The sequence below is a fragment of the Equus caballus genome, chromosome 6 (genome assembly GCF_041296265.1).
Source record: "Equus caballus isolate H_3958 breed thoroughbred chromosome 6, TB-T2T, whole genome shotgun sequence".
NCBI classification, from domain to species: Eukaryota; Metazoa; Chordata; class Mammalia; order Perissodactyla; family Equidae; genus Equus; species Equus caballus.
In genome coordinates this window covers 26,456,527-26,470,979 of record NC_091689.1, presented here as the reverse complement: position 1 = coordinate 26,470,979, position 14,453 = coordinate 26,456,527, and the positions used below count along the sequence as shown (strand labels likewise).

The window sequence follows — 14,453 nt, the reverse complement described above, 5'->3', positions numbered from 1 at the left end:
TCAATGACAGAAAGTCAGCTGATCCTACAGAAAAATGAGAAAAATGAGTGTTATTTACAAAGAAAACACAAATGGCAAATAAACATATGAAACTTGCTCAACCTTACTAGTACTCGAGGTGATTCAAATCACAACCATGATCATGCATCAAATTAGCAAAAGTTTAAACTAATAATAATATCCAGTGCTGGCAAGGGAGTGAAGACCGTTTTCTTTGGGGGGGGGGGGCGAGGTGGCTGGGAAATTTCAAATCAAAGTATGCATATCTTTTGTGTGTGTGTGTGAGGAAGACTGTCACTGAGCTAACATCTGTCCCAATCTTCCTCTATTTTATGTGGGATGCTGCCACAGTGTGGCTTGATGAGTGGTACTAGGTCCATGCCTGGGATCCAAACCTGTGAATCCTGAGCCACTAAAGCAGAGCCATGAATTCAACCACTGCACGACCAGGCCAGCCCCAAAATTGTGCATATCTTTGAGCCAGCAATTCCACTTTAGGAATACACACAAACCAATAATGCACACACGAGAATGAACACCGAAGCTTTCTACCGGGCATTAACTAGACTCAGCTTCAATGCTGACAAATGGCAGAGTGTTCCAGAAGTTATGGCGCACCTCATCAGTTGTTAATGAGGATGAGGAAACTCTCTTCTCTATTCTCCTTTCATGGAAAGAATCGCTCTGAAAAGCAGCCTGTCAAAGGAGAACTGTGCACACAGCACAGTTCTGTTACATACAGCGGCTGCCTTTGCCTCTCTGTGCACACAGATGCAAACGCTCAGAAGAAACCTGGACCGATACATAGCAACTCACAGCAGGGCCCGTTTCTGGAGACGGTGGTAAAGTGGCTTGAGTTTCTGATCAGTCATCAACCAGAGGCGAGCATGTTTTAAGGGTTACTATGCCCTGCCAGTGCTGGCTGATGTACAGTGAAAAAAGCAACCAACCAAACGACGCACCGACACACCGCAAACACTCAAACACAAATACGCACACGAACACACAGCAGAAAACACAACCCCACACAAGTCGATGGGTCAGGGAGTGCCGTGGGCCACCTTGCTCGCCCTGACTACGCCCCGCCTTGGTCTCCCTTGCCCTTTCTGCACACACTGCCACCTTTGTCGGGGCACATCAACCCTTCCAGGGCTCCCTGGTGTCTGCAGAGCCCGGAAACGCCCCTTCTCTGATATCCCAATCCCCATCCTCGTAAGCACCCCATGCGTTCCCTACTCCCTGCATCTGTGTCAGTGCGAGCGCTCCCTCTGCCCGGAAAGCTTTCCGTAGCTCTGCTTGCGGAAAATCCCCTCTCAGGTACACCTGGAACCCTCCTCCTCCCAGACGCTGGCCTGGTCCCCTCTGGGAGAAGTGGCCTCTGCTCTTCAGACACCAGAATCTTCACCAGAAGCCTGGGAATCTGAGGGCGAGTCTAGTCACTCCCTCCACGGGAGCCCAAGAGCATCTCAGCCTCGCGCAGCGGAGGCCCGGCATGACCAGGAAGGGTGAGTGCAGGGTGCTGGCGGGGATTGAAGTCCATCTCACTGGCTAACAAGCGGGCTGACAAGTTCACAAGCCTGTGAACTGAGAGGCTGGACCCAGCGTAGCAGCCTTGTCAGGGCCTGGGGGCTGGAGGACCTCGAAACCCGAGTCCTCTGTCATCAGGCTGATGGTGGGAGGCTGCATCAGAGCAGCAGGTGCTGGGGCTGCCTTCTGGCACCTGGTGGTCGTCAGCATTACCTGGGAGCTCATTAAAACTGTGGCGGCCAGACCCTCTAGCCCCATCAAGCCAGCCAGATAAACACACACCATGTGTACCAGGCAGATATGGCTTCAGGACAAGTCGCAAGCAGCCCTGTCACCAGAAGCTAAGACTGGTCATCGTGAAATGCTGTTTAGTGGGGGCTGCAGGGCCACCACATGTAGATCTGGCCCTGGGCCCGGTGGTCAGGGCTGCTGAAGCCTCTGACCAGGGCCCGTGATCCGGACAGCAAATGCTGGCAGGAGGAAAGGAGCCCCCAAACTCTGCTCCTCCCAGCACCCGTGGGGCCCCGGGGTGGTGTCGGGAGGTGGGGTGGGGGTGGGGGGGCAAGAGGCAGGGGCCTGCGTGCTGCTCCCGCCAACCCAGAGCACTCTTCGTCAGGTTTTCTGTTCTGATTTGTGCATAAGCTTCCATTTGGAGAAGTTTGTCTGTGAAGATGTTCAAGGATCCAGGACTCAAATGGTTCTCGTGCCCCCCCGATTCTGGAATTCCAGGAGGAAATCTTGCCTACAGAAACATGTAGTTGTTCCTGAGAAGGGCCCACAAGGCGCAGAGAGGCATCGGCTTTTGGATTTCCACAGAGGCCGCAGGAACAGCTCAGCTCACAAGGGAGCAGCCTCCAGGGCACCCCCTGTTCCTGCCTACAAGTGCCCATTCCATGTCTTCTGGAAGTGGCCCCTGATGGTCTTTGGGACTTGTCCTTCTTCACTCTCAGCCTCATAGTTCTCTGGGGCTGATGCCACCCCTGCCTCTAGGCATGGCCATGGGACCTCCATGACTCCCAGGATTGATTCAGGGACATCAAATGGCTCAAGATAGCCAATGGCAGCAGCTCTGGGGCCTTGTGGGGAGAAGGGCACTCTGCATTTGCTGGAGGAGGAAGCCTAGAGTGGCCACTGGACATCTTGCTGCCTCTCTCCCTGAGCCTGCTTGAGAATGGAATCTCCTCAGAGTCCAGCAGCACTGAGAGGGGAGAGGCAGGATCCTGAGGGCACAGTGAGAGTGCCTGGATCCAGCCTTGCCTGAAGTCATGTGTACCCTGAACTTCTCAGATCCACAGACAAGACATTTCATTTCCGCTGGTCTGAGCTGGGTTTCCGCTACTTGCCACCCAGCCTGTGCAGCCACCTCGCTCAGGAGGCCACCCCAGGTCTCTCGCTAGAGTTACCTCTTCTAGATGCTCCCTCACCCACAGGCAGTGTTCGCCCTTCACTCACAGCCTCTCTCCCATATAGACGTACTCGCCCTGCCCTACAGTCACTAAGTGAGTGCTTCCCTCTGCCACACTGTGGGCGAGGCCATGTGGACACACCCCACCAGCGGGCCCCTGGGTACCTGAGGTCAGCTGCCTCCTCAGCCGTGAGCCGGCCCTGCCTCTCCAGGGCCTCCTGCTGGGCCAGCAGCTGAGTCCGCTCCTCAGACAGGGCCTCCTTCTCCTTCAGGGTCCTCTGCAGAGTGGCCATCTGGGCCTCCCGGTCTTGCAGGCTCTGGGCCAGCTGCTCCTCCAGGGCCTGTTTCTTGCATGTGACCTAAAGGATGGTGGGGAAGGGGTGAGTTCAGCAGAGAAAGAGAGAGTGAGTAGGAGGGTGAGGAGGGGCCTCTTAAGGGAAAAGAGGGACTTCAGAAGGAGCAGTGTCATCCAGAAGGGCGTGGAGGAGGAGGGTGGATCTAAGACATAGTGGACCCCAGAAGCACAGGTGTGTTTTCACAGTAGTAGGGACCACCACCCCTGTAACCGTGATGGAGGAGTTACTGAACTGAGCGCTCCCAGGGGGGAGCCAGCTGCCAGTCTAAATGGTAACCTTGGTTGGACCACAAGCGTCCAGAGGACAGGAAACATCACAAAGAATGGCAATAGGAGGTGACAAAGGACCAGGCTGTGGCAGACCAACACTTGCACCAAGAACTTCACAAAAATCTAGACAAAATATATCATGGGAATCTGTATACGTCCTCAGACAGCTGGGACTGAAGGAGCCAAGATCTTGGAGAGAAGGGAAACGGGAATAAGCACACTGTTCGGTACCTCTTCTCTCCTCAGAGCATTTGCTGACTGAAAAGTTTTGGCCAAGAAATTGAGAAGCCAGGGAGAGCTTCTGGTAGTACCATGGCCCATAGGGTACAAAAACTCAAGTTCAGAGCCATCACAGCAGAGAAGCCCTGATAAACACCCCAGGTTTCTAAATGTATCCACAGAAGGTCTTCACCCCTGTAGGAGAGGTGAGTCAGAACGAGACCCTCATAAAAACTGAAGCTCGGATCTGAATCACCTCAATCATGAATTACCGTCATCGTTTCTCTTCACTGCCCACCAGAATCAAAAGGAAATCCTTTCCAGAAGAAGAACAGCATCATCAAGGTCCTCAATGCATTTCTAGACTTTTTGTATACATGACATTTGGCATTTAATCAACATTAGCAGGCATATCAGCAGATAAGATCATATGGCCAAAACCACATGTAAGAACACAAAATAAACACAGCTGCCTCCCCACCCCCTTGGCTCTCCAGATATTGGAGTTATCAGATGCAGACTTTAAAATAGCTGTGATAAAATGTTCAAGAAGATGAATGGCAAGATGCAGAATTTCACAACAGAACTAGAAACTAAATATAAACAATATAATTTAAAAATACAATAATCAAAATTAATAAATATATGGGTTTGGCAGATTAGACAGAGCAAAAGACTAATAATCTGGAAAATAAAAAAAGAAAATGTATTTAGACCAAATCATGAAGAGAAAAAAGGATGGAAAATACAGAAAAGAGCAAAATAGACATACAGATAAGGTAAAAAAGGTCCAACATACATATAATTAGAGTTTCAGAGGGAGAGGACAGAGAATATTTGAACAGATACTGGCTAAGAATTTTCCAAATTTAATAGAATACATCAGGCCACAGATTTAAAATGAGCCATCATCCCCCCAAACAATAAACACAAAGAAAATGTCACATAGGTCTATCTCAGTAAAGTTTCTGAATACCAAAGATAAAAACATGTTTTAAAATCAGAGGAAAAAACACACGTTACCTTGAACGGAGCAACAATAAGACGGACATTTGACTTCCAAATAACAACAATGAAAGCCAGAGGGCAGTGGAAAGAGCTCATCAAAATGCTGAAGGAAAATAATGGCTATCTTAGCATTCTATACCTAGTGAAAATATTCTTCAAACATAAAGACAAGAATTTTCTGCTTCTGATAATGGTGAAGTAGACTATTGAAGACCAACCCTCCCACCGACAGCAGCTAGGAAAACTGTAGAATGCACCTCCAACATATCTGTGTGAAGCCCTTAGAGATCCCAGGACAGCCAAGACCCAAGGGGGCCCGAATCTTGAGAGATGTAGTAAAAGGAGTCTGACCTTCTAGCGCAGATTTCCCCTTGAAGAATCAGCCAGCTCCTAAGAAGCTCAGGGCCTAGAGCCTCAGGACCCAAGGATAAAGCCTCGGCTAACAGGCTGGGAACTTGACCTAAACTACAAAATACAGCCAGGAGGAAGTAAGTAAAGAAAGAAACAGAGAGTTATGCCATATTCATGGATGGAAGACTCAACTTAAGTAAGATGTCCAGTCCCCTCAAGTTGATCTATAAATTCAACATGATCCCAATCAAGGACTTATCAGGCTTTTGGGAGGGGGGGTGTAGAAATTGACAAGCTGATCCTAAAATGCATATGGATATGCAAAGGATTTAGAACAGCCGAAACAACCTTGAAAAGGAAGAGTAAGATTGGAGGACTCATACCACCTAATTTCAAGACTTACTAAAAAGCTACAGGAATCGAGACAGCGTGGTTTTGGTGAAAAGATGAACAATAGATGGACCTGCACAGATCAACAATATGATCTGTGCACAAAGATGCACATATATGATCGATTTATTTCCAACAAGTCACCAAGGCAATTCAAGGGGAAAGGAAAGTCTTCTCAAAAAATGGTGCTGGAACAACTGCGTATTAGTATGAAAAGTAACAGACTTCAGTTCCTACTTCATACCATACGCCTGTGGCTCTCACACTTCACTGTGCCTCAGAATCACCCTTGTGGTTACTTAAAATCCAGGTTTCTGGGCCCTGCCCACCGAGTTCTGATTCAGCAGGTCTGTGTGGGCTGAGAATCTGAATTTCCAGCAAGCCCCCACGGGATGCCGTGCTGCTGGTCTGGGGATCCCGCTCTCAGAACCGCTCTATACAGAAATCAACTTGAAATGGACCATAGACCTAAACGCAAGAGCCAGAGGAAAACACAGCAGACATTTCCTTGTCCTTGGGCTAGGCAAAAAGTCCCCAGACAGGACCCTGAAAACGCTAGCCATAAATCTTTTAAGAACTTGCTAAACTGGACTTTGCCAGAGTTAAAATTTTCTGTCCATCAAAATTACCGATCAGGAAATGTACAGGCCAGTCACAAACTTGAGGAACAAGAGAAGTACATCTACCTGAGGCAGTGCTTGTATCCAGGATAGAAGGAGGACTCCCACATATCCGTAAACAAAACACGAAACCCAGTAAAGAATGGGTGAAAGACGAACAGACACTTGACAAAAAAAGCTATATGAATATCCAATAAGTGCATAAAAATGTGATCGACATCTTTTGTTATCAGGGAAATGCAAATTAAAGCCACAATGGTACATAACTTCACACACACAGAACAGCTAAAAACAAAAGCCGCTGATACCAAATGTTGACACAGCCCAGGAGCAGCTGGAAGTCTTCTGTGCTGCTGGCAGGAGAGGGAAACGGCACAACCACTTTGGAAAGCTGCTTGGCAGTTTCCTGTGAAGTCCAACACACACCTACCCCATGACTCCACAATTTCACTCCTAAGCGTTTACTCGAAAGAAATGAGAATACAGTCACGTCACTCATGACCATGTTTTGATCGACACAGACTGCACATATGATGGTGGTCCCTCAAGGTTAGCACCACAAAGCCTAGGTGTGTAGTAGGCTCGACCATGTAGGTTTCTGTAAGAACCCTCTGTGATGTTCGCACGATGACAAACTCGCCCAATGAGACATTTCTGAGATTGCACCCCCGTCAAGTGACGCATGACTGTACACGAACATGACTTGTGTGCAAATGTTCATTGCAGTCTTGTCCATTATAGCCCCAAACTGGAAACCACCCAGATGTCCAGCAGCAGGTGAACGGGCAAGCCAATGCGGTTTATTCATCCAATGGAATATTACTGTGCAGTCAAGAGGAACAAGCTCTTGGTATACCTAACAACATGGATGGCTCTCAGAGGTGTCATGCTGAGAGAGAGAAGTTGGACACAAAAGTCTGGACTCTGTCACTCCATTTACAAGAAGTTCTAAGATAAGTGAAACCTGTCCACAGTGGGACCCGTCAGAGCAGAGGCTCCTTGGCGGGGGGCGGGGGGGGGGTGGTGACTGAGGGGCATGAGGGAAGCTCCTGGGCTGGGGGAGACGTTCTGCATCTTGATGTCGGTGGTGACTACACAGGTGCATACAACTGTCAAAAATCCTTGAGCTGTACGCTGACTTACTGAATGGAAATCACACTTCAATTAAAAAAAGAGGAAACAGCATCTGAGAAACTGAAAGAGGCTGTACTGAGTCCTGAAGGTGACAGGGGCAATGGAGTCTGAATGCCACGGGGGGCCCAAGTCTGCAGAGACAGGGTGTCCATTTGAACCAACAAGCCTGAGATCAGAAATGGTAAAACTGCTTCAGTGACACTCCCCACTGAGTCTGACCTCCTCAATGGGAAATCTAGAAGATTTGGGGACGAATGCATGAATGCATGAGTGAGTGGGTACTGGGGCAGTCGGCTGGGTGGACGTGGTCCAGGAGGGAGAGAAAGAAGACAGAGGAGGAAGCCCTTTACCCCCGAGTGTGCGGACACCACTGGGTGATGAGGATCAGAACCCAGCCCCGGGATGTCGGAACGGGCCTGAGGTGAATGTTCATCTCTGTGTATCCCTTCCGCTGCCCCTCCCACCCCCTCCCCCACCAGGGAGCTGGCTCCAATCCAGCCAGGTCAGTTAGCATCGCAGTTAGAAAGCCACGGTGACTTCTCAAGGTGACGTGGGACCCGTCCACACCCCAGAGAGGCTGGGGCGGCCCTGCTGGGTGGGCGCTGGGAGCCGGGAGCCCTGTAGACTCCTCACCTGGCCCAGCTCCTCCTGCAGCTGGGCCCTCTCGCGCCTGAGCTGGGCCGCCCGCCCCTCCAGCTGCTCCAGCTGCTCCTCCAGGCGCCCGCAGGCCTGCTGCAGGCCCCGCCGCTCGGCCCGCACGAGCTCCAGCTGCTGCTCCGCCTGTGCCAGTTGCTCCTGGGCGCCTGCCCGCTCCTGCTCCAGAGCCTTCTGCTGCTCCCGTAGCTGGTCCCGCTCCTGCTCCAGCTGCCAGCAGCGGGTCGGAAGAGGTCTGCGTCCAGACCCATGCACTGCCTGCCCTCGGCCTCCACGGGTGACCATTGCCGCCCTGGCCTGCCCTAGCCGCGGGTGCGGCCTCCCTTCCCTCAGGCCTGGCCAGGGCCCGTCAGGCTCCCTTGTCCCTCTGTGGGCCTCTGCCCCCCGGTATCTGCTCTCAGTCCAGGGAAGGAAAAGATGAGGAGGAGAGTGGCTGAAGGGAGGGGCCAGGGCTCGGAGACCCAGTGCTGGGACAGAGCCTCACAGACCCCTGGAGGAGGTGAGGCTCAGGGCAAGGTCCACCCACCTGGGCCTTCGTCTCACCTGCAGGACCAGGTGGTTCAGGGTGCCTTTGTCCTGAGCCAGCCCCTCCATCAGGGCGGCCATCTTGGCCAGAGAGTCCCTTTGCTCCACCCCCTCGGACTTCAGCCGAGTCACTAGCAGTTCCAGGTCAGCGCTGCCCGACTCGGCCTAAGGCAGGGAGGGAGGGAGGGCAGTGATCACCCTGAGGGGGGACTCCAGGCAGGGACTTTCAGATTCTCGGGCAGAGCTGTTCGTGCCATGGAGGGAGTGAGCCCCGAGTCACGGAGGTATGCAAGCCAGAGCTCTGGGTGGGACGATGTGGAAGGTGTCGCACAGTGGGGAGGCCTCTGTGGAAGATGATGGCCCCCTGAGTACTGAGGCTGCAGCCAGGAGAGGTGATAGGGCAGTCACAGGGAGGGAGAGACCGCTGAGAAGCCAGGTGTGGTCAGTGGTCAGAGAGAGGGGCCGGCGCCCACTGGTGGTGACTCTGGAGCTCTGGGGATGGACTGAGGGCCCAAGCGGGAGAGGAGAGAGATGAGTGGGAGGGGGTAAGCTGGGCAGATGGTGGGAGAGAGATGGCACGCCATGGGGGTTGGGGGAGGGTGTGGGCATACCCGGGCCAGGGCACCACGCAGACCCTCCCTCTCGCTCTCCAGAACGTCCCTCTGCAGCTGCGCGGTGTTCAGTGCCTCCCGGGCCGACAACAGCTCCTTCTTGAGCCAGGAGACCTTCTCCTCCAGCTGCTCCAGGCGCCCTTGACTGAGGCCCCGAAACCAGAGGGCAGAGGGCGTGAGGTTGCCTCAGGGCGAGATGGGGGCCACCTCACAGGACCTAGAGGGCAGGGCCACTGCCTGTACCTCCCTCCAAGCCCAGGGAGCCCCAAAGGAGCACGAGGGCACCCTGGAGGGCCGGGAAGTTGCTGAGTCTGGGAGGGTGGCATCCGGATCGGGCCCATTTCTGGGCTGGAGTAGGGTGGGGTGGTGTTCTCAGGGGAGACCTCAGTCTGCATGAGGTGTGTGCATGTGTCTGCACAGACTGGGGGGACATCCCCTCTGCTGGGCCCGGGGCACTTGATTTGCCTGGCGGCAGGCATTGGACCAGGCATTGGACCAGACATGGGAGTGGGTGCGGGTGTGGGTGTGGGGGTGACGGCCCAACCTGGAGGAGCCGGGAGAGCCCTTTACCCTGCTGTGCCGTCAGGCACCTCCTGCGCTCTGAGATGAGACTGCTAAAGAAGCCATCCCACTAGCGGATGAGGACAGTGAGACCCCGAGAAGGGAGGTGACAGCCCGCCGGTGGCAGAGGCAGACCCCACACGGCCCACAGCCCCTCCGCACGGCCCACCTGGTCTCCAGCTCCCTCCGGCCCCGCTGGCCCCGCTGCACCAGCTCTTCCTTCTGCCCCGCCCACAGCAGGAGGCTTCTCTGCAGCTCAGCGTTCTTGGTCTCCAGCCTCTGCCTCTCCACGTCCCAAGTGTTCGCTTTCCCCCGCAGCTCCTCCACCACCGACTCCAGTGCCTTCTTCTCCCTGGGAGCAGGGGAGGCAGAGGTTGAGGAAGCCCTGGGACATGCATCAGGGTGGGGGAGCCCTCACTGGGCATACTCAAGGCTCCTCACCGGGAGGGTGGGCGCCAGGCCGTGGAGGCCGCTTGGGGCAGGAGCTCAGGGGAGCAGGTGGAGGGAGGAGGAAGATCCATCCACCTCAGGCTCAGGCTGGCTTGTGGAGGTGGGGTGGCCACTGGACGCCTTGTCCCCCTCCCCTGAGGCCCCGCAGAAGCCCCTAAGGCACTCGAGAGTCTTGCTCCCTGGTGAACCCTGTGCTCAGCCCTCTGCCGCCTGCAGGCCAAGCCCAGCCAGTCCTTGCAGAACTCAGAGGAAGGAAGGGACACCTCCTTGCCCGTGCCCGCCCCAGTCCACACGTGCCTGAGATGCTTACCTCATCCTGACGGGACCTCGGACCCTCGAGCTCCAGCCCCCGTGTGCAAAGCCGTGCTCAGTGGCTGAGCCAGTCCTGAGTCCTCTCTGCTTGTCCCCCATCAGCCAGGAAGCTGGATCTCAGCTGCTCCCCCTCCAGCCCTGGCCCCTGAAACCTGGGACCCCATTTCCTGCATGCTCCTTGGGTCTGGCCCCTCTTTCCCCGCCTCTGGTGCCAATGGGCCCACTTAGGACCACAGCAGCCAGACGAGCCCTTCCAGCCGTGGGTTTGAAGACAGTGCCCCTGCTAACAGCTCCCCCGTGGCCCTCACCGCCCTCTGCTTCTTGTTGTGGTGGTGTGGCCCCTACCTGCCTCGCCCTGCACACATCTCCCTTGCAGGCTTCTGTCCTCCAGGGGCCCTCCCGGCTTCTCCACTCCCAGGCCCCTGTGCCAGGCTGAGCCCATCAGCTCGCATCTCTCTGCCCCTCCCCATGCACATCTCAAGGCAGGATTGCGGCCAATGTTTCCTTGGACCTCCTGTCCCAGCCCTGAGCTCACCGTCAGGCCGCCCAGAGAGAAGGAGCAACCCCTGAAGGGGGCTGCAGGCCCGACCCCCAGGGGTGAGTGAGGGGAAGCACGGGAGGTGGTGCATCTGTTCCTCTGCCCACTACTGCAGGAAACCTTCCTGAGCCCCCGCCCACACCCAATCACACTCTGCCCGCTCCCCATGTCCCGGCTCAGCAGTGTGTGGATTTGGGAAGCCCGGCCGAGCCGCTCACTCAGGACTATAAGTCCCGGGGGATTCTCGTCCCACACCCCCGACCCCTACCAACCCCAGGGCGGTAAGACGTGCACAGAAGCATCCAGAGAGCCTCATGGCAAACTGCACGAGAGGCCACCCACCGGTTCCACAGGACACACCAAGAAGGCACATGGGGCACTCCAATGGATGGGGAGGGAACGGAATTGGGGTTTTATGGGCCATGTCTGAAGGATGGGTAAGACCCGGGGAGGAGCCCTGGGAGTCAGGCAGGAGGTGGGAGAGAGCACAGGCTGCTCCCCGGAGGAGAGCGTGGGGTGCAGGCCGAGGGGGCCAGCATGTGCCCAGCCGGGCTTTCAGAAGGTGAGTCCCGGGCAGACACAGCCCAGATGGGCCCAGATGAGGGGAAAGGGGGCCCGCTTAGTGACGGAGTGGGACAAGGGGAGGAGGCCTTGCTGGTGGAGGTTTCTTTCTGGGAGCTGGCCCTCTCCCTCCCGATAGAAGGCTATAGGGAGGAAGCACGCCCAGGCTGGGACTGCCCAGCCCAGCCCTCCCTCACCTTCCCAGGAGCTCGCTGGTGGCCCTGCAGTGCTGTGCCTCCCGGCTCTGCGCCTCCAGCTTGCCCAGGAGGTCCTCATACTCCCGCGCCTGCTCCTGTGCCCGCTCCTGCAAAAGCCTCCGCGAGGCCCGCAGCTCCTGCTGGCTCTCCGACAGCTGCTCCCGGAGCCCGGCCACCACCGCCTGGGAGGACTCCAGCTGCAGGCGCAGCTCCTGCCCGGGCGTGAGGATGTGGCGTGAGCCCTCTCCAGCCTGCGCAGGCCTCTGACCACAGACTCTCCCAGAAAGGATGCACTTAGACCAGAGCCCCCTCCCTAGGGCTGTGGGGCTCAGGGCAGGCCCCGTGGAGACCCTGCGGTCAGCCCACCTTGGCGAGACACAGGCAGGCCCTGTAACGGCACCTTTCAGCCTGGTGGGTTTCACGGCGTTGCCCCTGGTGGGGACCAGGAGACAGCTTTGCCTCTGCTGCCCCCACGGGCTGTGGCTGCCCACCTGCTCCTTCAGCCTCCACCTCTGAATGGCTGCCTGCACAGCCCTCAGTGCAGGGTCCGAGGCAGCCAGGGAGCGCGTCCGTGGTGGCGACACGCCCCGGTAGGGGGACGCAGTGCGTGGGGGGCTCCTCAGTCGGTCCTGCGTTTTCTCGCCTTCCATGCTGCTGCTCCACACCAGCTCCAGGCACCCCGAGTCCGCCTGGGCCACCTTCAGGGTGCAGAGAGGAAGGGATGGGGGGAGACAGCTCAGGGCCATGGCCAAATGGGGACCTGTCAGATTATCTCATGAGTCAGCTAGAATCATGGGGACCCTGCAGCCCATTGGCGGCTTTGCTGCGGGAAGGACCCGAGATGGGCCTGCACCTCAGTGATGCTGTCCAAAACGTGCTGCAGCGACTCCACTTGGTCCCTCAGGTCGTCCGCTGCCAGCCGGCCTCCGCCACGCCGGGACTCCTGCGGCCAGGGCAGACCCCTCAGCGAGGCGGACAGACACCCCCCTGCAGGGCCGCTGCCTCCCAGCCCCACGCACCAGTTTCTGAACGTCCATTTTGAGGGAAGAGATGGTTCTCTCCTTCTTTGAGTTTTGTTCTGTGAGTTTCTCCACCAGCAGCATCTGCTCTGAGAGTCTGGAGAAAAGTTGAGGGGTGGGGGGGATGGGGTCATCAGGGCAGAGAACAGAGCACAGAGCATGGGTGGCCCAGAGATGCCGCAGCTCTGTCAGACGTCTCCAGTTGTGTGGCCTGCCCCCGATGTTGGCCCCCTCTGTCTGAGCCAGCCTTAGTCCCTGGTCTGATCAGATGCCTCTCTCCTGCTCTAGAGCCTTCAGTAGCTCCTGCTGTCTTGGGAGCAAAGTGCAGACTCTGAGTTCAGCATTCAAGGCCCCCACCCTGGCCGTGACTCAGCTCTCCAGCCTCCCGTCCAGCGGCTTCTCAAGGTCCTGCCCTGTCCTTGTGGCATGGCAGAGGCAATGCTCACCTCCAGGCCTTTGCCCTGGCTGCTCCCTCTGCTTGGAACACCTCTGTCACCATAAATCTAACAGTGAGCGATGATATTGTCCCTCATTTCCCACCTTCTTCTCAGAGACCCCTGGCTCCCCCTGTGGCCCCCGGCTCTCCCTTCCCATGGTCCCAGACCCCAGGGGGCTGCCCCTGCAGGCTGCACTGAGCCAAGGAGCAACCCTGGGCACCACTCGGGTGCTGTTTTGGGGCTGGGCTGGGGTGTGTTCCACTCAGCTGACCCCCTGAGGGCAGGGTGGGCTCGACTTGTCAGCCTGGCAGGTGTTTGTGGCTAAGGAGTCCCGGACCCCCAAGTTCTGTGGAGTCGCACCCCGTAGTGACAGGTGAGCCCTTCACTGGGCAGCCGTCTCCCCATTTCCTGCTGAAGTTCCTTCCGAGCCCAGAGGTGGGTTGTGTCCAGAACCTTCCATGCTTACTCTGCATCTCATGGATCCCAGATGGGGCCCTGGTCTCATTCCTACCAGGGCGGCCTGGCCCCTCTGCCTGCCTCAGCTTCTTAAATGGTTTCCTCCTTACAAGCGCCCGCCCTGGAAGGACACTTGTGATCTCAGTGCTGAAGACGCCACTGTGGGAACCGGCCACGCAGAACCAGCCCAGGTGGGCCCACTGTGGCGCTCACTAAAGCCTCAGAGTCAGGGGACCTAACGTGGCCTCCAGGGATTGGCCAAGGAGATCCGGGCCCATGTTGAGCAGCCGCCGGGACAGGGATTATGAACTGTGTGCAGCGTCGAGGGAGTCAGAATTTGGGGTGAAAATCAGGACACAAAACTGCATGTGAGTGATGGGCGCATCTTGGAATTGGCCACTGCTCAGCAGACAGGGGGTGCCCCTTCCCCTCTGACCTCCACCCTGGCGGACCTGCCGACCCTGGCACCCACCTGGCCTGGAGCGCCACCTTCTCCGTGTCCCAGCGGCCCTGCAGCTGCAGCATCTCCCGCACCTTGTCCCGAAGCTGCTGCTCCAGCCGTGTGCCCTGCAGGGCCCGTTGCTCCAGGGCGTCGGCCGCACGGCTGGCTGACAGCCGCAGGTGGGAGTCCAGGTTCAGACAGGCCCTGTGCAGGCGACGGGCCGTCCTGGCTGTGTCCGCTCGCATGTCAGCGAGACCCCTGGGAGACAAGGGCGGCACCCCCAGCTGAGCCTCAGGACCCTCTGTGGGCTCTGGGCCCAGGAGGCTCAAGCTGGGCTGGGAGAGGCAGGGTCTGGTCACATCAGCCTGCTCTCCGCCCACAGCAGACCCCCTCCCCTGCTATCCTCAGAAG

At 56.6% G+C, this 14,453-nt stretch overlaps 1 protein-coding gene across 1 annotated transcript in view; it reads right to left on the bottom strand.

Moving 5' to 3' along the window:
* The window catches only part of CROCC2 (ciliary rootlet coiled-coil, rootletin family member 2), a 76,002-nt gene that overhangs the window by 38,111 nt on the left and 23,438 nt on the right, over nucleotides 1–14,453 (bottom strand). Inside the window, exons 7-16 of the mRNA XM_023642774.2 lie at nucleotides 14,073–14,300; nucleotides 12,708–12,804; nucleotides 12,542–12,631; nucleotides 12,180–12,386; nucleotides 11,689–11,900; nucleotides 9,800–9,982; nucleotides 9,070–9,214; nucleotides 8,477–8,623; nucleotides 7,913–8,143; nucleotides 3,098–3,291 (exon numbers count right to left, since the gene is read on the bottom strand). Of these exons, the coding sequence (XP_023498542.2) occupies nucleotides 3,098–3,291; nucleotides 7,913–8,143; nucleotides 8,477–8,623; nucleotides 9,070–9,214; nucleotides 9,800–9,982; nucleotides 11,689–11,900; nucleotides 12,180–12,386; nucleotides 12,542–12,631; nucleotides 12,708–12,804; nucleotides 14,073–14,300 (1,734 nt within the window). The remainder of the gene's footprint in view (nucleotides 1–3,097; nucleotides 3,292–7,912; nucleotides 8,144–8,476; nucleotides 8,624–9,069; nucleotides 9,215–9,799; nucleotides 9,983–11,688; nucleotides 11,901–12,179; nucleotides 12,387–12,541; nucleotides 12,632–12,707; nucleotides 12,805–14,072; nucleotides 14,301–14,453) is intronic.